Raw genomic sequence first — 19,258 nt, forward strand, 5'->3', positions numbered from 1 at the left:
GGGAACAGCATCCAATCATATTTCAGGAATAGTCAGACACAATTGAGGCAGGTTTGCAGTTGCACGCCTTCTGAAGGCGAGGACAGACAGCTTGTCTGGCAGTGTCAAGTGACATGGCTTGTTTCTACGTCGGACATACCATTGACTGATTGAAATTTGCAAATGGCAAGTGGAAGGGCTGAAAAGTGAAGGGGTAACGTGTCAGAGGTAGTTCAATGTGCTGTCCGAATCGGGACTAGTGCATAGGTCCCGTGCCGGCAGTTTGCGTTCTCCAGCACGACAATCGACAAGTTCAGCATCAAGCACGAGATCGCCTGCTGAGCGTTGCTCTCCCCATTCGCTTTTTACTGCCCCACGAAACACCGATCCGGACGCAATTCGGTGGTCTCATCTTGATTCAGAGCTGAAGAGAGACCATGCAGAAGTGCCGGGCCGTCAATTCCGCCTTGGGCTCGAGGGCATTTGCCCCCGCCCCCAAGGTCCAACAAGTGCAGCGCCGGAATCTCCAAGATGTCGCGATCACTAGAACCGGAAAGCCGATCTTGAAGGTCCAGGGTGGACGGTAAGTCCATTGTGTTGAAGCTATATAGGTGGATGGTGGCTAATTGACACTCTTACAGGTCGTCTCTTGGAGGTACTTGGCCCTTTTTCCGATCGTCGCATTGCCCTCAGAAGATTTAACTGGAATTGTGTTCTAGGCCACACCGCCACTGTCTTCGGTGCTACTGGTTTCCTCGGTCGTTACATTGTCAACAGGCTCGGTAGGTCAACGGCTGGCTCGCAGGACGTATGGAAGCTGACGGCGTCTAGCTTCGCAGGGATGCACGGTCGTTGTTCCCTACCGTGAGGAGATGACCAAGAGACATCTGAAGCCCACCGGTGATCTCGGAAGGGTCAACTTCCTGGTACAGTACCCGCAATCGATCTTCAGCGGTGGTCATCTCGACTAATCTGTGGTAGGAATATGACCTGCGCAACACCCAGTCGATCGAGGAGAGTGTCCGTCATTCCGATATTGTTTACAACCTTGTCGGTCGCCAATATCCTACTAAGTCAGTGATAACCCAATAGAGTGGATTGAACAGCTACTTATGATATGCAGGAACTTTTCCTATACCGACGTGCACGTCGACGGCATCGAGCGCATCGTTGAGGCTGTCGCCAAGTATGATGTTGACCGATACATCCACGTCTCTTCCTACAACGCCAGCAGAGACTCTCCTTCCGAGTTCTTCGCCACTAAGGTCCGTTTTTCAAGCCACAACATGTCAATATTATGCTAAGCTGACCTGTATAGGCCTGGGGAGAGGAAATTGCCCGTTCCATTTACCCCGAGACCACCATTGTCCGCCCTGCTCCTATGTTCGGTTTCGAGGATAACCTTCTCCACAAGCTTGCTAAGGTCACCAACCTCCTTACCTCCAACCACATGCAGGAGCGCTACTGGCCCGTTCACGTAAGCTACATCTGATCCGTTTGCATTGGATACGATGCTGATTCAAATAGGCCCCCGATGTTGGCAATGCTCTGGAGCGTATGCTTCACGATGACTCCACTGCTGGTCAGACTTTCGAACTTTACGGTCCCAAGAACTACTCTACTGCCGAGATTGCCGAGCTGGTTGACCGTGAAATCGTCAAGCACCGCCGTCACATCAACGTTCCCAAGCCGATCTTGAAGCCTGTTGCCCACTACCTGAACAAGCTGCTCTGGTGGCCCATTATCTCGCCTGACGAGGTTGAGCGGGAGTTCATTGACCAGGTGATCGACCCCAATGCTAAGACCTTCAAGGACTTGGGCATTGAGCCTGTTGATCTGGCCACCCTTACTTTCCACTACCTGGTAAGCACTCTACGGCAGTCTCGATGGTTTCTACAGTGTACTAACAGTTGCATAGTTGGGATACCGTAGCGCTTCGTACTACGATCTGCCTCCGGCCACGGAGCGGGAGAGACAGGAGGAGAAGAAGTATCTGCACGTCTTGGACGACCAGTAGTCTGTGTTTCTTTACTGTACATAAGCTAGACATCCATCCGTTTCTTTTTCTTTTGTGCCAATGAGTTTGTATGTGACAGTAAAATTGAACTCGACAGCGCTACCGAGATCATTATCTAAAGTTATTCAAAAGTTCCTCCATACATAAATAAATAATTCTAAACTAATCACCCCACTCCACTGTTAAGCCCGCCTCCGCACTTCTCTCCTAAACCCACCACTAAACATCAACACCCTCCAAAAAGAAACAAAACCAACGACTTAACAAACGAAAAGACAAAATGCCACCTCAGTTCACCTTCAACACCTCCTCGACCCCTATCCTCCTCCTCAAAACCAAATCCTCCCCGACGGACAGCTACGAAGAATACTTCTCCGCACACAGCTACACCCCCACCTTCATCCCAGTCCTCGAACACAACTTCCACACCCCAAACTTAACCACCGTGAAACAGCTCTTCCAGTCAGGAGCCCTGGAACCCGGCCCGGGCCGCAAATATGGCGGCCTAATATTCACAAGCCAGCGGGCCGTAGAGGGATTCGCGACGATCCTCAACGATATCGATGGTGAGTTTATACCCACACCACCACCCCTCTTGAACATTCAATTCAAACAAAGTTTTCTTCTACCTGCAAGGGAAGAAAGAAAAGACAGTAACTAATTCCCGCAAAACAACAGAATCAACTAAACAAACCTCTTCCCAATCTCTGATCCTCTACACCGTCGGCCCCGCTACATCCCGATCCCTAACCTCCATTCGGGACGATCATCTTCCCCACGCAACAATCCTCGGCGAGGAGACAGGAAACGGCGAGAACCTGGCGCACTTCATCCTCTCCCATTATAGCCCGTTGTATGACTCGCAACCGAAACCGCCTTTGCTGTTCCTTGTCGGGGAGCAGCGGAGGGATATCATTCCCAAGACGTTGACGGCGGGGTCGCTGTCGCCGGAGCAGCGGATTGGGGTTGATGAGTTGGTGGTCTACGAGACGGGGGTTATGGAGGGGTTTGAGGAGAGTTTTGCGGAGGCGGTTCGTGCTTCGGAGGAGTTTTTGGGGGGTGGGGTGGAGAGGGCGGTTTGGGTGGTTGTGTTTTCGCCGACGGGGTGTGATGCTATGGTGCGGGTGTTGAAGGGGCTTGGGGGTGGAGAGAGGAGGGTGTTTGTTGCTACGATTGGGCCTACGACGAGGGATCATTTGAAGAATAAGTATGGGTTTGAGGCGGATGTTTGTGCTGAGAAACCGAGTCAGGAGGGAGTAGGCATGGGCATTGAGGAATTCATGGAGAACTGGAGGAAGGATAAGACAGGGCAATAGGTCTATGTTGCCTGTGATCGATGTTTGTATCTATACCAGTATCGTAGTATATACCCGTTATGATTGATGAACAATCTTACGCTGGCTGAGAACCTCGGCAATAATGTATTTCCAGCTCAAGATTGACGAGCGTAAGACCGGCTTATCTGTTAAATAAGTGAAAGCACCAGACGCCTAAAAACGTGTCAAAAAGGCCAATCATGAGACTCAGCCAATATCATAGTCGATGTGCGAGTGTATTACCCTGGCTTGTCGTCTATGCAACTAGATATTAAGTGCATGGGTTCGGTCATCCCATCCTATTTATCCCGACCTGTATTCCGTCTTTCCCGATGGATAAGCTGTCCAACGCAAGCTCACCGCATGATTTCCTCATAGATTAGCACTGCGAATGTTAGCATAGGAACAACGAAGCATGTCTGTATAATTGAGGTTGACTCACTCTTCAACTGCTCCTTGCTAAGGGCATCCTTATTCTTGTCGAAGTCAAAGAACCCTTCTGGAATGGGAGGTGCCGTGGGCTCATCGTCGGGGTCATGATACGGTTCCAGGTACGGATGACGCAAAGCTTCCTCCACAGTAATACGCTTAGCGGGGTTGAATGCCAGGAGCCTCTCCAGGAGGTCCAGGGCCAAATCGTTAGCCTTCGGGAATAGCGCCTTAAAGGGGATCTTCTTTTTGAAAGGGAGAGACCGGATGTATTCCCGAGCCCGTCGGGATTTGATTCCATAGTAGTCCTCCATTGTCGGTGTACCAAGAACATCCAAAATAAGAGTCAATTGGTGATGATCTTAAAGATATGTTAGCTGACTGTCTCCAACGATTGTTAAGGAACGACGTACAATCCTTTCCGGGGAATAGGGGTTTTCCGCTCAGCATCTCGGCGAGGATACAACCAACACTCCACACATCAATGGCTTTGGTGTATTCCTTGAATGTCAACATGATCTCCGGCGCACGGTACCATCTGGTCGCCACATATTCTGTCATGAACCCTGAATTATCATCTGTGGAGGCAGCTGAACGGGCCAAGCCAAAATCGCAAACTTTCAAATCGCAATTTGCGTTGAGGAGCAGGTTCGAAGGTTTCAGATCACGATGAAGAACATTTGCTGAGTGCATAGCTTTGAGGGCACGTAGGGTCTGGTAAATGAAATATTGACAGTGATCGTCCGAAAGATCTTGGGTACGAATGACCCGGTGCATGTCAGTCTCCATCAGCTCCTAGGGACTGATTAGTGTCTAATGATTCTCATCCAGTCTTCTGCGTGTAAATACCTGGATTAGATAAACTTCGTTGAAGCTCTCATAGTTGCGTGGTCTTTGGATATCTAGGATAGAGATGATGTTCTCATGGTTAAAATAGCGAAGCAGCTTCATCTCACGCAAAGTCCGCAAGCAGAACATCGAGTGGTCGAAAGGGGTAATCTTCTTGATGGCAACTTTTTGACCAGATGGTTTGTGGATGGCAGAGCTGGGCTGTCAGCATAATACCAATCTCTCCTTGTGCCGGCACTTACCAAACCACACCGTAGGCACCTTCACCAATGACATCTTGAATTTCATATTGGTCGGAAACGTTGAAGGAGATTTTTCGTGAACCTCCCTGGGGAGGAAGTTGCTGCACCATATTCGTGGACTGTCCGAACTAGACTGTATTAGCGGAATGTATACGACTTGTGGCTGTGGTGGTTGGTTGCTATGTGTACTGCGCTTCACTTCTGCATTGACTACTGTGAGGCAGTCAAATTGACAGCGACTCCCAGCGACAAGGTATTGTGTAGTTGTGTCACAAACTATCCGGTACATCATCGGCGGACAACATAGCAGTAAACATGGCGGGTTCATAATAACCCCGGTAGTAGTTATTGAGAATGCGCTTACATTCGCTCAGACGATAGGCTCCCCTTTTATAAATGCTTTGGGACACTTTAAGCAAGTTCGTACGCCCTGGCGATGCTGATAGAGAAACAGTTTTCGGAATTCGTTCTGATTGAATGCGGGGTAGGTATGGCGTTGTGTCTGCTGTCAAACGATTCGTCGAAGGTTGCAGGAAGTTCGGTACAGATATAACAATGACTGAAACGGCACCGAATGCGAGATTGAAATAGCCTGGACTAATAGAGATAGCGAACGGCGCTTAAAGCGAATGATCCGGTGTACTAAAGTTGCTCATGTTAGTAACTTTCCACCATCGAACGATTCCACAGCTGATCACATCGGAGGTGTCGAATCAACCGTCACCACCGGGGAAGCATCCGTACATGACTCGGAATTAGTCTTTGTTCTTTAGTCTCGGAAGTTGATGTTTCAGGACTGTGGTCTATTTTTACTTCCTGGATTGTCTATCCCTTCTCTCCTGCGTGGCCTCAGCAATCAGTTTGAGATACTTCGACCTCGGCAATGAGATTGGAGCTGGATAATGGGTAAAAAGCGTTGGAAGTTGGTGTTTCGACAGATGCAGCACCGTGGAAGAACAGGAGAACCAAGCAGTGATCACAGTAACGCAATAGTCGCAGCAATAGTAGGAAGTTAATAATGGGGAGCGGATCAGCGAAAAGTGGAGTGGGGCAGAATGGAGGGGAAGAAGACGACGACGACCAAGAGAAAATAGAGAGAGATTCGTACCAGTCAGTTCTTGATGATCGTACACAACGAGGCAGAGAACCAAATCCCTGGAAGAGGGACGCAACGGAGAGGATCCAGAACCAGCGTGTTCGATTCCCTAGATCTTCTAGATCGGATGGAACCGTGGATCAATTCTTTACTCGATGTGGGATGATAGACGGGGGGGATGGTCTAAAAGGAGAGGTAGGAGAAGGAAAGACACGCACACAACAAGGTTGGTTCCGCTGGGGGGGAAGCAACCAAGTTAAGTGCTGTTTGGCTCGACAAAAATTCCGAAAAATGGAAATACGAATCGAGAAAAAAGGATGGAGAACCTCTTCTACTTTTTTGGGGGGGTAAATGATGGATCACGGGGAGGGGCGGCGGATAATGTACGTATTTAGTATGTGATCCATAACCTAGACCTATACTATAGGGTACTGTACTTTCTAGGTAGTACCTAATACATCCATTAAATCCAATATGTCTCTGGTACAAAGACAAGACATTGAACTACGGGGTCAACTAGTTGCTACTAGTCAACACTGGCTGGGCTTAGTGACTAAAATCACCCATAAGGTTACAAATCCTGTAACAGCCACGTATTGGGGAAGGGAAACTAATCAGGAACCCATACGGAGTCAGGTACCTCTAGAACCCGTTTGTATCAACGAAAGACTTGTATGATACCTACATAGATGATACTTAATCACAGGACCCGCCACGCCCTACCTATAAGCTCTTCTACTTCCCAATTAGCATGCGCAATCTCAGGGTCCGGTATTCATCTACTGCCTCTTAAGTTAATTTGCTTTTTAATTATGGTATCACGAAAACCATGACAGGGTTTGTTGAGCAGCTGTATGGATCATCCTCCCAAACGACGGTCAATTTTCCCTCTGGATTTAAATGGGTCTCCCTTCCCAAAAACTTACTACATCCCGGCCAGTGTTTCAATGCCATCCACCACCAAGTAACCCGCCACCAGCGCCAATTGCCTCCTGATGGAGTTTAGTCCACGTCTCAAGTGTTGGTCTAGTGGAGAGGGGGCAGTGCCGTTGCCAACCTTCACCTCGCGCTACTGCTCATCATCACAGTCGTCACAAGTTTACTGCATCTCCCTCTCTCCTTTTGTTGTCTAATCTCCCGAATATTTTGGCATTCCCCCTCGTCATGTCGCCAACGCCGTCCCCATGCTCGCCTCTGATTCGCTCTGCGGCACCCAGCCTTGTCGACTGAGCCGACATGCTAAGCTGTGATCTAAAGTCTACTGTGCATGATCGGCCTGACAGACGCTCGGGGCTCATGCACCCTTTTTTTCATGAGACAGATTCTGGGCATTGCATGAAGGATATACTTTAGTTTGAAATGGTTCCAGGTGGCAGGATCTCCTCTATGCTATATTTCATTTTTTTTTTATATATATTTATTTATTTTCTTATCTCTGCCAATAAAAGACGAAGGAGGGAGTAACACAGTAAAGATAACGGTCTATGCAGTGACATACGGAGAAGACTAAAATATCTCGCTAGCAATAACCTAAACTAAAAATAAGAATAAAAAAAAAGATAGTAATACAGAGAATCCAGGCAGATGAGGAATATATTGATATCTCTTGCATATAATTTACCAAAACTTGTGAAAGCTACCATTACTGCACAACCTGTAGGCGTGTTCATCCTCGTCAGCCTAATGACTTGGCAGGTCATAGGTTTGGGTGACAGGCACAGGAGATAAATAAAAGAATGAGAGCCTAGGAAACGGGGTCAAACCTTTTCCTGCAAGTTGCCCATCCATTGCACAAGACTGACGCCCTGGTCGGCTCGGTCTTCCACGAGCATTGTCTGTGCCCACAGTCGGAGACCGGGTTCTCCATCCTCCTTAACCACATACAGGTGTGGCACCACAATACTGCCGCAGCCCTTCGACCGGTGATCCCGGCTCTTCTCAATGACCGCCCGCACGCGCTGGTTCATGTCATTATCCAGGTCAGGGAGGTTCTGCTTGCCCACACGAAGTTGCGACTTGTCTGGCAGGCCAAAGACATCAACAATAAGTTGTGGCACAGCGTCACGTCCCACCCAGAGGAACTGTGTCTGACCATCGTCAATAAGGTAGAGACCGTATGGGACGACCCGCTCAGAAGACAAGTTCACCGGTGGGGGAAGAACAATCTCGCCCGTTTGCTCATCTGGCAGGCCAGCATTATCCGGCATGTCGTGCAGAGAGTACATCTTCGGGTAGATATATTGGATGAGAAGGGGGAGGGGGAGCGTCGAGAGCAAGCAGAGCGCCGCGGAGCGCATATCAGTCGGGATTTGTGCAGATTTCCGAAGGCCAAGCTACGTCATCACGTTAGTCGGTGCCAAAGCTAGGGGATAGGGGGTGCAATAAAGGTTCCTACATTCTTGATCAGTGCGAGGAAAAGAACAGGGAGTCCTCTCAAGTTAGCAGGGAACTGTAGGCCTCCACCGCTCACACTTCCACCAGCGAGCTCCTTTCGGTAGGTTGCCAGAAGCTCCACGGCCTTGGCCTGCAGGGCTTCCCGGGCAGGGTCCAGGCCACTTCCGAGTGCCCGTTCAACAGCCTTGTGGCTAAAGTAAGTAGCAATCGCCTGCTGGTCTGCCGATGCGTAAACATCTGCAAGGCTCTGGGTAGTGGGAAGTGCCAGAGTCAAGACCCGAATTCTCCTCTCACCATTGCATGTAGTATGAAGGACAGCGGTCTGCATGCAAACAACAGGTTTTGTAACTGTCTCATCAATGGCCACTTCAACAACGTAGGCCTGGTCGCGGGGGAAAGCAGGGAAAGCGCAGAGGTCGGAACTGCGATTGAAAAAGTTACCGTAAAATGTGCTCATGCGCAAACCGGTCGTAGCACGGACACGAAGGACGGCCTCCAGGCCGATCTCAGACGAGAGGTATTCCGAGAATTCCCGGGCGAACTTGATCGCATCCTCTCCCCGTGCAGCGTTCCATCCAGGATAGAAGTACGTCTGACCGCCAGTATATCTAGGCAGGTTGCTGAGAGACGCCACATCCTGGTACTGAGAAGAGAAGAGGAACATATCTACAGAGACCTGAGCTTTCGAACACTCTACAGCAAAGCTCTTGTAGAAGCTGTTTGCGGTCTGCAGAAGACCGCTCTCCTTGCTGGTGCCCAGAACCTTTTTGTCCTCTCTCATAGTCAGGGCGCCATGTCCGACGTTGGGAAGAGAAGAGCTTAGAACGGTCATCTTGCCTCCGACAGGGGCGATCAACTTGTAACCAGCACGCAGTGCCGATCCCATAGCACAGCCATTGTTTTGAGTGTTCTGGAACATCTCCTGCAATTTATCCAGGAACGTTTCAATGTTTTCACGGCATTCGCTCAAAGTTACTAGCAAGTCACCAGGGATAGGGAGGAATGGCTCGTCCAAATCGCTGACAACAAGCATCCTTGGGTCCGAGTTCTCTGAGCCATCGCGCGGGATGCTGAAATAGTGGAGGCTGGAGTCAACCGCTACGAAACCCAGTCGCGTCCGGCGGTCCGCATTAGGAATCCGTTCGAGACTTTCCTTGATGCACCGAGCACTCGTAGCCAAGAGACCGTTGGTGACAGATGCATAACTAACGTCGATCAAGAAAAGGTAGACGAGTGGCTGCGGGGGGCGCACCATGTACTCTTGCGGCGCAACGAACTCAACAACCGCATGGTTCAGGTCAGGTCGCAATGCCCTATCCGCCGGCCGTTGCAGCGTTGTATCCCAATCAAAGGCCTGGGGTACATCATTTGTCAGATTGCACATGTTGCAACGCCAGCGATGCCCATGATCAAGGAATGTCACGAAGGGATTAATGTAGGATCGGCAACGGCGACAACGAGAGATAACTTGGTCTGGGATCACTGGGACCGGGTCTTCCGAATCATGGAGCGCTCCGTATGGCTGGATGACAAGAGCGAAAGGCAGCTTGGACTTCTTCAGGAGAGAGTGGGTGGTGGGAACAGCGTTGAGAGTTGACCGGACATATTTAGGAGGACAGTTTGCAGTAGGGGAGGGGTAAACACTGGTCTAATACACAGTCAGTAACTTGGCAGCACCGATATTAACACTTCTCCAATTCCAGTACATACTCCTTGAGGTAAAACAATCGGAGGTGGAGGATAGTCAAGTTCCGCGACATTGAATGGTTGTGTGAGGAGGTCTGTTGGGTAAAGATTGTTGAGAACAGGTCGCGGGGCCTGGGCGGCCTGAGGAACGGGCTGCGGTGGCATCAGATGCGGATCGGTCACCCCCATCGCACCGAACTGTTGGGTCATCTGAGCGACTGCGGGCGCCGCAGGGGCAGCATATCCTTGAGCAGCTGCTTGCATCTGAGCAGGATCCGCCCCGTAGACGGGTTGCTGATATCCCGCAGCTTGTGGCTGAGCTGCGTATCCTCCGTAGGCACCACCAGCCTGTAGTTGACCTCCTAGGCCAGCATTGGCACCGGATCCAAACTCGAAGGCTTCACCGGCATATGCTCGTTTCTTTCTACCTCCATGTTGAGCCGGAGTAGGGGCTAATCCCGCAGCTTGCTGTGAAGGAGACTCATATCCGGCAGGTTGACCATACCCTTCCTGGGGAGGGTAACCCCCTTGTGGTGCGGCCATGAATGGCTATTTCGATATGCCGTAGTGGGTAACTGGTGGATTATTATCTCCGTGAACTTGTGTAGGGGTTAACCGGAGTATATGTTAACGTCGCGCAATCGTCACAGGCTCACTATATTGGCGGTCAACACACTACTCGTAAACAGGAGGGGAACGAGTGATCTAGGGCAATCTGCGTACTAACAACCAAAAATCGTCAACGGTCCAACCATAAAAATTGAGAGGATGACAAGGCCACACGAATACACCGCACTCGAGTTCAGTCGACGTGTCCTTGAGAAGGTTGGGGTAGCTGTGGGAGCGGAACGACAACGGCGTCGAACTGACGATGGTGGTGTACGGTGGCCTTTGCGGCGGCTGCTCCCCGATCGGCCAATCAGAGCCCCGCATGCTAACCGACCTCATGCCTGAGGTTTACTTGATAGTATATACCTAGGTCTACGGAGTACAGAGAACACTTTCTAAGGCGAGGTTCGAAGGGTATACCATGGAACTCTTAGGATTACTGTTCCAAATGAATTATACCGTTAAGATTGTCCTATACTACTTGACTAGTGAGAATAGCATCAAGCAGTTCAGAAAATTTCACTCGGTGTTGTTCATTCGAATTATGATCTCATACTTCGAAGGGGGTAGATGGCAATAGTCAAGGTACAATAGATGAGAAGGATGAATACCAGCCATTCGCTCGTGTTGAATAGGGATGGGTGCCTGTTCCTTATTCAAGTCGCTTACTTGACTACTCTCTTTATATCCTTGCCATAAAATCTGATCTATCTCAAATCATCACAGGCATAGGTATCCGATATATATAGTGCTCTAACACTAAAGCTTAGTATAGATAAGGTATGCTTAATAGTCTAGGTGATATATGACGAGTAACTACTCCAGCCTGATATCATACAACCCTAGTACACGAACAAAAAAGTAGGATTAAGTAGTCTTTTTATCATAATCTGCCCAAATGAAGGCCCGTAGCGTGACGTGGAATGTCTGGGGAGGTTTTTGACAGAGGTTGCCGTGCCAACAGCGTTGACCGCTGCCAATCGCACCAAAACCAAGCTAAGTATCCCTGTCACTCTTCTGTTTCCAACATCAGCTCACGCCATTGATCGGCTGTAGGAGTTTTTTCCTGTTTTGTTTTTCTGTTGGTTTCATTGATTTAATATATTTGATTTTCTCCCGTTGCTTGTTTTCTGGCATAACAGCGCCAATGCGAAAAGAGCTTGCATTGTATTTTCGTTAAGTTCAAAGTTGCGAGACAGCTCCCTGACGCACAAGGTGGAGCTGTTCATTGTGTCTTTCACTCTTATTTAAATTGCGTGCATTTGTCTCCTATGCGGCAGGGATAGTGCGACAGGTACTTTCCCAACGGTGCGAAAAGACGGTAGACGGCTATTTCCGATACGACAAAAAGGTGGATTGGAAGAGACCTCTTTCTCGAAAATTTCACACGAAGTACAATATGAGTGTCCGGGTCGTTGCGCGTGTGAGGCCACTCCTGAAGTCCGAGCGGGAATTGGATATCATCCTCCGTACGGGGTCTACAACTCAAGCCGCCCCTAGCAAGATCGAGAAACAGAGCTCCCAGGAAAAGAAGCTGGCGGCATTGCGGGATCGAGATACCATTGTACGGATTCCAAACCCCAAGAATGAGAATGAGGAATACTCTTTTCAGTTCAATGCTGTCTACGATGCGGATTCTACACAGCAGGAACTCTTTGATGCCGAGGGTTGGTGTCCCACTTCGTTGTGCCTGGGATAGTGACTCTATACTGATCAGAACGGACAGTTGCTCCTACGGTTAAGCATCTATTCAACGGTTTCGATGTCACCTTGTTCGCCTACGGAGTCACGGGTACCGGGAAAACACACACGATGCGGGGCGGTAAAAGCCTGGCTGACCGAGGCGCCATTCCCCGTCTTTTGAGTAGCATATATAGGCGCAGCCGGAAGCTTGAAAAGGATGGTGACGGCGAGACGGCGGTGAACGTTTCCTTGAGCTATTACGAGATCTACAATGACAAGGTCTTCGACTTGTTTGAGCCTCCGGAGAAGAGAACTCTTGCGGGGTTACCTTTGCGTGATAATGGAGGAAAGACAGTGGTTGTAGGCCTGACGGAAAGGCCATGTACAAGTCTGAAAGAGTTTGAGAGCCTTTATGATCAGGCCAACACCAACAGGTCTACATCTGCGACAAAGGTAAGCAAACCTTCGACCCCTGTAGGTCTGAGCCATGTGACTGAATTCTCTCATAGTTAAACGCTCATTCATCACGGTCTCATGCTATTCTCTGCGTCAAAGTAGCCGTCAGCTCTGGTGGCAAGACTCGGATCAGCACAGCATCTGCCATTGACTTAGCTGGTTCAGAGGATAACCGTCGAACAGACAATGACAAAGAACGCATGATTGAGTCAGCGAGTATTAACAAGAGCCTTTTTGTTCTGGCACAGTGTGTGGAAGCCATAAGCAAGAAACACCATAGGATTCCGTACAGAGAGTCAAAGATGACAAGAATCCTTTCCTTGGGCCAGAACAATGGATTGACGGTGATGATTCTCAACCTCGCACCCATCAAATCCTATCACCTGGACACCATAAGCTCATTGAACTTTGCCAATCGTACAAAGAAGATTGAGGTTCGTGAGGTGGAGAACGAGCCGATGTTCAAAGGGCCTCCGAGACCAGCAGCGCGCCCTTCAGTGACTGCCCAAAGGCAGCCTCTGCGTCCATTGACCGCTACTGCCAATGTCAACCTGACAGCACTTGCCAACAAAGAGAAGGATGCGTCGAAAACTGGAGAGAAACCAGTCAAGGCGTTCCACGTCTACTCTGACAAACTGCGGTCTAGGGATTCAACCCAATTCAGAAAACCTGAGCCACCAAAGCGTCCATCCCTAGATTCTAACCACCGCTCGTTAAAACCCAGCCGAATCGCGCAGCCCCTTCAGTCACAAAAACAGTACGAAGATATATCCGCCGCCAAAATTGAAGAGATGGTTGAAAAGAAGGTAGAGGAGATTCTGGCTGTAAGAGCTGTCAGTGAAAAGTCAAGGCAAACGCAGGTCCGTGAGTTGAATGAACAAGTACAAAAGCGCTTGGAAATGCTAGAGCAGCGCATCGAAGGCACGGAGGACGCAAGGGCCGAAGGATTGTCATTCTTGCTCATGGCCAAGCAGCACCAGGCACGTGGCGAGGATAGCTTCGCACTGAAGATGTATCAGCTCGCGCTTCCTTTCTTCCCAGACAACGAGAAGCTTGCAAGGAAGATCAGCACTCTGAAGCAGCGGGTCCAAAGCAAGCCCTGTCCAGATGCCGACACAACCGGAAATCACACCCTCACAGCACCCAAGAGGGAGTTTGGAAGCCTTCTTTCAATAAAGAGGCAGCCCTTCGGAACGAGCTTGAAGCGTCAAGCTGAGGATTCGGATGGCGAGTACAATCCCGAAGATGGAATCGAGGAACTCAGTGACGACGATATCGAAGAAATAACACAATCGAGGCGCAAAAAGCGCACCAAAACCAGTTCTCCGACAGACGAAGGGTCTAGCGTCGACTGCTACGAAGCCCCTTCACCCCGGACAATCCACCTTCTATCGATAATCAACTCACGCGACGTGAGCCAGATTAAGTTGTTGAAAGGTGTTGGCGTCAAGAAAGCCGAAGCTATAGTCGACTGTCTCTGCGAAATGGACCAACACTTGGAGGAGCAGGACAGCGATAGACAAGTCCAGATCAATAGTCTTGCGGAACTGAGCACGCTAAGAGGAGTCGGCGTTAAGACTGTTGAAAGCATGAGAAATGGAGTCTTGGCCTAAAGGGCGTAATATATAGACGTTGATATCTGCATCCGTGGAGCGTTGGGATATCACAAGCATATTGAACAAACTGCATATTGCATATTGCATCTCTCATCCTGCATTGCAAAATTTTCACCATTGCAGGTGCAACTGACATGTGCGATGCATATATTTATTTTATCATTCATTCAGCGAAGGTGTTACGGTGTTGGTTGGGCGAGATGCTTGATATTGTATTTTGCATTCATTTTGGATATACTCCCAGCATGTTCAGTCTTATCAGAATACCATTCATTACCCTCATGATTTTCTGCATCATAGACTCACCAACCCACAAACATTACAATACCTTGATTAAAACGTATATACCAGACCCCCAAACAATGCCCACCACTAACTTCTTAGACTTTATGCATAAGCCCCCAACCGCTAATTGTTCCCCTAGCTAAGAGATAAAACACAACTCCACCGAACATAACCACACCACAGAAAATCTCCAACTTCAAATACGACCCATGTAAGGGGTCAGGCAACAGAGCACCGGCAATCGGCATACCGGTTAAAGCAGCAAAAGATACAATGCAGAAATACGTTCCACTACGAACTCCAATCTCGCGCAGGTCCGAGATCTGAGCGACCAGCGCTGGCGCAAGGGAGACGGCAGCACCGGAGCTGAAACCGTAAAGAGACGTAAACACGATGGCAGGGGCATTGCTTCGTGATGGAAGCCACAGCGCGAGAACGATAATGACTGAGAACAGGGATGTTAACATCATTAGGTTGAACCTGCCGAAAAGATCGGCCAAATAAGGTGGTACGAGACGGCCGAGAATACTGTACAGTTTTGATTAGCATGTTGTTATGCGATATACAAACGAGGAGTACGGACCTGGCTGCGTTAAGAATCGGGATTAAGTATGACGCCATATAGGCCGACATGCCGTACCGCTCGGCTTGAGTTGGGATGAAAGCGAACGGCAAAAACAAGCCCCAGTATACAAAGAAGGTCCCAGCCGTGGTAAGCACGAAAGGCAGTTCACGGAGTGGACGAACAAAATCCAATGGTCGAAATGGTTTCCGGTGATGTTGTAGTCTCGATTGCACCGTGAGGTTGGCAATAACCAGGAGCCCTAGACCGAGGAATCCGCAGATTCTCATGGTCCAGCCAAATCCTACTATGGGGATGAGTCGAGCTACCATGATAGGGAAGATTACTCCTCCGACGCTTGAGCCGCAAGTTGTGACACCTAGGGCCAGGGCACGACGTCGCCGAAACCAGGTGCTCACGGAGGTGAGACAGCCGTGGAAGATGGCACTTGTTCCGATAGGGCTGCAGACACCTTGCGCGAGAATGAATTGGTAATATTCCTTTGATATGGATACCATCATTAGCCCAAAGACGTGGAAGAATGTGCCAGCTATCAGAATCCAGCGGGGACCGAAATTGTCAAAGAATACTCCTACGATGGGACCCTGTTTGGAGATAGAACCGTCAGTCTCGCTTCTACTGGCACCGGAACTTGGCGTACGCACCCCGAAAAACATCATGAAGATCTCCAATGAAGTGATCCACGTTACGGTGCTGGTCGGCAAGTCCTGTAGCTGATGGGTTTTATAGTAGTCTAAGAAGACACCAATACCTACACATTCTGGTGTCAAATCGAGCTCCCGGTCCAACAAACAGCAAAGGGTACAAAGCCCAAAAGCTACTTACAGTTGATCCACCCAAAACTGACAAACAACCCACAGAAGGCACCGAGCACTACCATCCATGCCTTGAGGCCACCATCCGGGGAGGCATCTGGGGCTTTAGCTGGCGCAGCCTGGGTAGTCGCGCCTGATTTCTCCGGATCCCGGGTTTTACTAGACTCATCTTCCAGAATTGTTGGTGGACCCGGCTGGATTCCCTCATGTGGATGTTCTTGCTTCGCGTATTCCGGGTTTAAATGGGCACTCGAAGAATAGACAGGTGTTCTTGATGGAGATTGTTCTATACTTTCGGCAACGACGCTTTCGGCGGAGTGTTGTATCTCTGTTGACGGCATGGTGGTGAATTATATATTTGTTATAGGAGTGAACGACCGAGTTCTGTGACGACGCGGTATTGTTCAAGATTAAGTTATGCGACTCATAGGACTCTTAACAGATGAGCATAATACCGAACAACTAGAGAAGGAGAGTATAACTTGCGAAACCGGATTCTGCCTGAACGATGTTAGTTCACTGAGGAATCAAAGTTTGATAGAGCGAAATCCAAAAGAGAATCTAGTCGTGCTTGGATCGAAAGGTCGACAGATAAACTGTATTCTCGAGTGGAATTCTTCGGTGGGGGAGTCAATTGCACGTTTGTTTTCCATAACATTGAGTTCACATTCCTCATGTCCTAATATTCCACTGGTAACCGTGGCATTGAAAAAATTGGCTCTGAATCAAGGGATAGATTTTTAAGTCTTGACGTTATTGGGTTACATTGCCCAGCGCAAGGATAGGGCTGGAACAACTGACACCGGCGAAAGCAGCCGACCGAAGGGAGCCATAGCCCTTGCAGGTTTGCTCACCCAACGTTGTGCTACCTATTATCCATATGACACTCTGCTGGCCATTGCAGAAACAAGTCCATGGTTTTATCCCAGAAGACTGGTAAGGCTAAATGGTTGATTATGCGGACAACATAGCACGAGATGGTTTTCATGTCCAGTAGGGAGGGGAAAAAAAAAAAAAAAAGCTCATGTTGAAACGCGGAGTATGCTATCTATAATACATTCAGCCTGCAATAAGACATTTTAGAATGAGCGCCTTATCATGCCCCAACTGGGACAGTCGATGTCAAACGTTACACTTAGTTTTGTTGGCCAGGTTTCTCAAAGATCACCTTGCCTTCCTTCGTAAGAGTGGCAATGCTTTGAGCTGACCCTCTGACCTCCTGTTCTAATTGTTCAACGGTCCTTGTGGGTGCTGGGGCAGCATTGACAGCCTCCTCGGCCGCCTTCCGATACTCTTCGTCGGCAGACGGCTTCTTTTCCTCTGCGGGCTTTGCAGGTCCAATGGTTAGTCCTCTCGGAGCGCTTGCAATCTCATTGACTTCGTGCGAGGTGAGGACTTCATTGATACGGGGACCACGCGTTTGTAAGAGAATAGTCGCGGGGCCATCGAATTGCAGAAAGAGCTGGTAGCACGCAACATTAGCACCGCTGTACCATTCAAATCAGTATGGAAGCCATACCCTGTCTCCCCAGATGGTCATCCGAGACCAAGTACGAATTTTATGGAAGATATTCATCGCGGTTTTCCAGGTATCGGAACCCGACATATCCCGAATGAATTTCGAATCCTGGATAAAGCTCGGCAAGCCCTTGAGACCCGGTACCTGAAATTTCAAGGTTGTGGATTTGAAGCGGTAAGGACGAGGGGGGTTGTTTGTCATTGTGTACGCCACAACATTGCTTGACTGTGTTAGCATGTTTCAAAGTAGTGATATTAATGAGTATATGCAACCATACCTTGGGTGGACGATGTATTGCTCTCCGGCCTTTACCTCGACCTGGTATAACTGACCCGTACCGACTAATGCTAGCAATCCTCTGCCAGTCACTTCGGAGCTACCCCAGTGTGACACGCTCTGCGCAAGTCAGCTTGATTTTTTAAATTGACGGCATCCCCATCGGATTAACAAACCAGGCTTGTATTGATAGTCGGTTTGATAGAAAGAGAACGGCCCGTCCAGGCAAGCAACGCACGTCTCTGTGCCACCATCCAATCCACAGACCCATCCAGGTGTACAACAGCGAAGGACGTGGTAGGCGATCGAACAGAAACCAAGGCAGTTACCGGGCTAGCCGACGAGACCTACCCAGGGGTCAGTTTCATATTACCGTTGCTGATGCCGAAAGGACCAAACGAACCTTCTGGTAGAGAAATGGTACACCGACAACCGCTCTCCGGAACGGCTCGAGAACGCTCAACGTAGAAACCACCTGATAAGGCACCAGTAACCGTCAATAGACCTATCGTAGAATATCGAATCGCAAAACATGGAACTATCTCATACATTATCGGCTTTCCCGCTCAGTCCTACCAATGTTCCTCGTCGGGTGAAGAGATTCTGCGAAGCGGATAGAGAGACGGACAATAAGGAGTATGGAGCGCCGATAACGTCGAATCGCGCATCTGCATGTGTTAAACCATCAGCAGTAGTCCTTGGTTCAAATCGCCGGACAAGCACCTCTTGTACCGTCCCTGGAATTGTAAAGTAGAAATGACATACCGGCAGACTCAGCTGAACTAGGAGTGCCGACCACAGGCAGGTTGTTTCCGTTGGCCGAAGATGGTTGTTCCGCGGCCGCGGCGCGAATCTGAAGGCATCTTGCCTGCCCTTGTCGCGCCCGCGGAGGGAGGACTCGGGTCCAGGACACAGCCCGTACACCTCGCCTCAAAGGTTGACTCATTGTCATGCCTGAGGAAACGGACCGGAAGAGGTGTAGGAGGAGGGGGGAGGACTGAGATTGTATGTCAATCGCCCGCAGGTTCAAGTTCTCCGCAGCGGTACCAAAGACTGTATCGTAAATTCTTTGGTTCCTGATCGGGGAAAGCGTTTGGTGGTTGTTGGCCTTGGCGCCTGTGACGATAGAGGATAGCGGTAAGATTCAATTGCAAGAGGTACGGATACAATGAAGGACTACTGATTTACAGCCCCGGGACCCGTAAATAAAATTCAGAGAATAACCACTCACTGGCCTTACGTCACAAGGCAGTTCCCACTTCAGGCTAAGGTTAAGGCATCATTCATGGCTGCCAACACATCTGTTTTTTTTTTAACTGCCACTAAATCCCCACATTGATATCTTGACTGCAGCAGCAGCTCACAGGGGACTGGTTATCTTCGTACACATTAACACGCTTGTCTTTGT

At 49.4% G+C, this 19,258-nt stretch overlaps 7 protein-coding genes across 7 annotated transcripts; 3 read left to right on the plus strand and 4 right to left on the minus strand.

Annotated features, from left to right (window-relative positions):
• Nucleotides 1-311: 311 nt before the first annotated feature.
• On the plus strand, nt 312-2,177 carry BDV27DRAFT_32866 (complex I NDUFA9 subunit family protein). The gene is made up of 9 exons (XM_032076341.1): nt 312-562; nt 621-634; nt 699-761; nt 811-905; nt 961-1,052; nt 1,103-1,244; nt 1,298-1,456; nt 1,507-1,842; nt 1,898-2,177. The coding sequence occupies exons 1-9, from the start codon at nt 417-419 to the stop codon at nt 1,994-1,996; spliced, it is 1,146 nt and encodes a 381-aa protein (XP_031931771.1). The 5' UTR covers nt 312-416; the 3' UTR covers nt 1,997-2,177.
• Nucleotides 2,178-2,210: 33 nt separating this feature from the next.
• BDV27DRAFT_121809 (uroporphyrinogen-III synthase HEM4) lies at nt 2,211-3,403 on the plus strand. Its single transcript, XM_032065462.1, has 2 exons — nt 2,211-2,562; nt 2,675-3,403. Exons 1-2 carry the CDS (start codon nt 2,277-2,279, stop codon nt 3,310-3,312), a joined length of 924 nt encoding a protein of 307 aa, XP_031931772.1. The 5' UTR covers nt 2,211-2,276; the 3' UTR covers nt 3,313-3,403.
• BDV27DRAFT_121812 (mitogen-activated protein kinase) lies at nt 3,404-5,219 on the minus strand. Its single transcript, XM_032065463.1, has 5 exons — nt 4,833-5,219; nt 4,591-4,786; nt 4,155-4,536; nt 3,755-4,102; nt 3,404-3,697 (listed from the first exon to the last, which is right to left on the minus strand). The coding sequence occupies exons 1-5, from the start codon at nt 4,940-4,942 to the stop codon at nt 3,669-3,671; spliced, it is 1,065 nt and encodes a 354-aa protein (XP_031931773.1). The 5' UTR covers nt 4,943-5,219; the 3' UTR covers nt 3,404-3,668.
• Nucleotides 5,220-7,455: 2,236 nt separating this feature from the next.
• On the minus strand, nt 7,456-10,951 carry BDV27DRAFT_32966 (COPII subunit SEC24). The gene is made up of 4 exons (XM_032076343.1): nt 10,736-10,951; nt 10,033-10,663; nt 8,324-9,970; nt 7,456-8,261 (listed from the first exon to the last, which is right to left on the minus strand). The coding sequence occupies exons 2-4, from the start codon at nt 10,549-10,551 to the stop codon at nt 7,686-7,688; spliced, it is 2,742 nt and encodes a 913-aa protein (XP_031931774.1). The 5' UTR covers nt 10,552-10,663; nt 10,736-10,951; the 3' UTR covers nt 7,456-7,685.
• A 776-nt stretch (nt 10,952-11,727) lies between these two features.
• BDV27DRAFT_121829 (kinesin family protein) lies at nt 11,728-14,628 on the plus strand. Its single transcript, XM_032065464.1, has 3 exons — nt 11,728-12,284; nt 12,344-12,753; nt 12,810-14,628. The coding sequence occupies exons 1-3, from the start codon at nt 12,017-12,019 to the stop codon at nt 14,367-14,369; spliced, it is 2,238 nt and encodes a 745-aa protein (XP_031931775.1). The 5' UTR covers nt 11,728-12,016; the 3' UTR covers nt 14,370-14,628.
• On the minus strand, nt 14,626-16,727 carry BDV27DRAFT_121830 (MCT family MFS transporter). The gene is made up of 4 exons (XM_032065466.1): nt 16,066-16,727; nt 15,885-15,991; nt 15,241-15,824; nt 14,626-15,185 (listed from the first exon to the last, which is right to left on the minus strand). Exons 1-4 carry the CDS (start codon nt 16,394-16,396, stop codon nt 14,753-14,755), a joined length of 1,455 nt encoding a protein of 484 aa, XP_031931776.1. The 5' UTR covers nt 16,397-16,727; the 3' UTR covers nt 14,626-14,752.
• A 330-nt stretch (nt 16,728-17,057) lies between these two features.
• Nucleotides 17,058-18,992, minus strand: BDV27DRAFT_121832 (AIM24 family protein). Its single transcript, XM_032065467.1, has 7 exons — nt 18,616-18,992; nt 18,400-18,518; nt 18,254-18,325; nt 18,027-18,197; nt 17,852-17,970; nt 17,575-17,794; nt 17,058-17,517 (listed from the first exon to the last, which is right to left on the minus strand). The coding sequence occupies exons 1-7, from the start codon at nt 18,800-18,802 to the stop codon at nt 17,191-17,193; spliced, it is 1,215 nt and encodes a 404-aa protein (XP_031931777.1). The 5' UTR covers nt 18,803-18,992; the 3' UTR covers nt 17,058-17,190.
• Nucleotides 18,993-19,258: the final 266 nt, after the last annotated feature.

The sequence above is a fragment of the Aspergillus caelatus genome, assembly GCF_009193585.1.
Source record: "Aspergillus caelatus strain CBS 763.97 unplaced genomic scaffold BDV27scaffold_19, whole genome shotgun sequence".
In the NCBI taxonomy this organism is placed as follows: domain Eukaryota; kingdom Fungi; phylum Ascomycota; class Eurotiomycetes; order Eurotiales; family Aspergillaceae; genus Aspergillus; species Aspergillus caelatus.

What these genes read in the sequence shown, in the direction of transcription:
- BDV27DRAFT_32866 (XM_032076341.1), top strand. Translation starts at nt 417, where the DNA reads ATGCAGAAGTGCCGGGCCGTCAATTCCGCCTTGGGCTCGAGGGCATTT. An exon ending in TTACATTGTCAACAGGCTCG is followed by an intron (nt 762 to 810) that starts GTAGGTCAACGG and finishes GACGGCGTCTAG; the next exon opens with CTTCGCAGGGATGCACGGTC. An exon ending in AGCGCTACTGGCCCGTTCAC is followed by an intron (nt 1,457 to 1,506) that starts GTAAGCTACATC and finishes TGATTCAAATAG; the next exon opens with GCCCCCGATGTTGGCAATGC.
- BDV27DRAFT_121809 (XM_032065462.1), top strand. Translation starts at nt 2,277, where the DNA reads ATGCCACCTCAGTTCACCTTCAACACCTCCTCGACCCCTATCCTCCTC. An exon ending in GATCCTCAACGATATCGATG is followed by an intron (nt 2,563 to 2,674) that starts GTGAGTTTATAC and finishes GCAAAACAACAG; the next exon opens with AATCAACTAAACAAACCTCT.
- BDV27DRAFT_121812 (XM_032065463.1), bottom strand. Translation starts at nt 4,942, where the DNA reads ATGGTGCAGCAACTTCCTCCCCAGGGAGGTTCACGAAAAATCTCCTTC. An exon ending in ACGAAGTTTATCTAATCCAG is followed by an intron (nt 4,537 to 4,590) that starts GTATTTACACGC and finishes ATCAGTCCCTAG; the next exon opens with GAGCTGATGGAGACTGACAT. An exon ending in CCTATTCCCCGGAAAGGATT is followed by an intron (nt 4,103 to 4,154) that starts GTACGTCGTTCC and finishes CATATCTTTAAG; the next exon opens with ATCATCACCAATTGACTCTT.
- BDV27DRAFT_32966 (XM_032076343.1), bottom strand. Translation starts at nt 10,551, where the DNA reads ATGGCCGCACCACAAGGGGGTTACCCTCCCCAGGAAGGGTATGGTCAA. An exon ending in CGATTGTTTTACCTCAAGGA is followed by an intron (nt 9,971 to 10,032) that starts GTATGTACTGGA and finishes ACTGTGTATTAG; the next exon opens with ACCAGTGTTTACCCCTCCCC. An exon ending in TCCTCGCACTGATCAAGAAT is followed by an intron (nt 8,262 to 8,323) that starts GTAGGAACCTTT and finishes GTGATGACGTAG; the next exon opens with CTTGGCCTTCGGAAATCTGC.
- BDV27DRAFT_121829 (XM_032065464.1), top strand. Translation starts at nt 12,017, where the DNA reads ATGAGTGTCCGGGTCGTTGCGCGTGTGAGGCCACTCCTGAAGTCCGAG. An exon ending in GGAACTCTTTGATGCCGAGG is followed by an intron (nt 12,285 to 12,343) that starts GTTGGTGTCCCA and finishes CAGAACGGACAG; the next exon opens with TTGCTCCTACGGTTAAGCAT. An exon ending in GGTCTACATCTGCGACAAAG is followed by an intron (nt 12,754 to 12,809) that starts GTAAGCAAACCT and finishes ATTCTCTCATAG; the next exon opens with TTAAACGCTCATTCATCACG.
- BDV27DRAFT_121830 (XM_032065466.1), bottom strand. Translation starts at nt 16,396, where the DNA reads ATGCCGTCAACAGAGATACAACACTCCGCCGAAAGCGTCGTTGCCGAA. An exon ending in CAGTTTTGGGTGGATCAACT is followed by an intron (nt 15,992 to 16,065) that starts GTAAGTAGCTTT and finishes CAGAATGTGTAG; the next exon opens with GTATTGGTGTCTTCTTAGAC. An exon ending in TCTTCATGATGTTTTTCGGG is followed by an intron (nt 15,825 to 15,884) that starts GTGCGTACGCCA and finishes ATCTCCAAACAG; the next exon opens with GGTCCCATCGTAGGAGTATT.
- BDV27DRAFT_121832 (XM_032065467.1), bottom strand. Translation starts at nt 18,802, where the DNA reads ATGACAATGAGTCAACCTTTGAGGCGAGGTGTACGGGCTGTGTCCTGG. An exon ending in TGAGCGGGAAAGCCGATAAT is followed by an intron (nt 18,326 to 18,399) that starts GTATGAGATAGT and finishes GTGCCTTATCAG; the next exon opens with GTGGTTTCTACGTTGAGCGT. An exon ending in CGACTATCAATACAAGCCTG is followed by an intron (nt 17,971 to 18,026) that starts GTTTGTTAATCC and finishes TGACTTGCGCAG; the next exon opens with AGCGTGTCACACTGGGGTAG.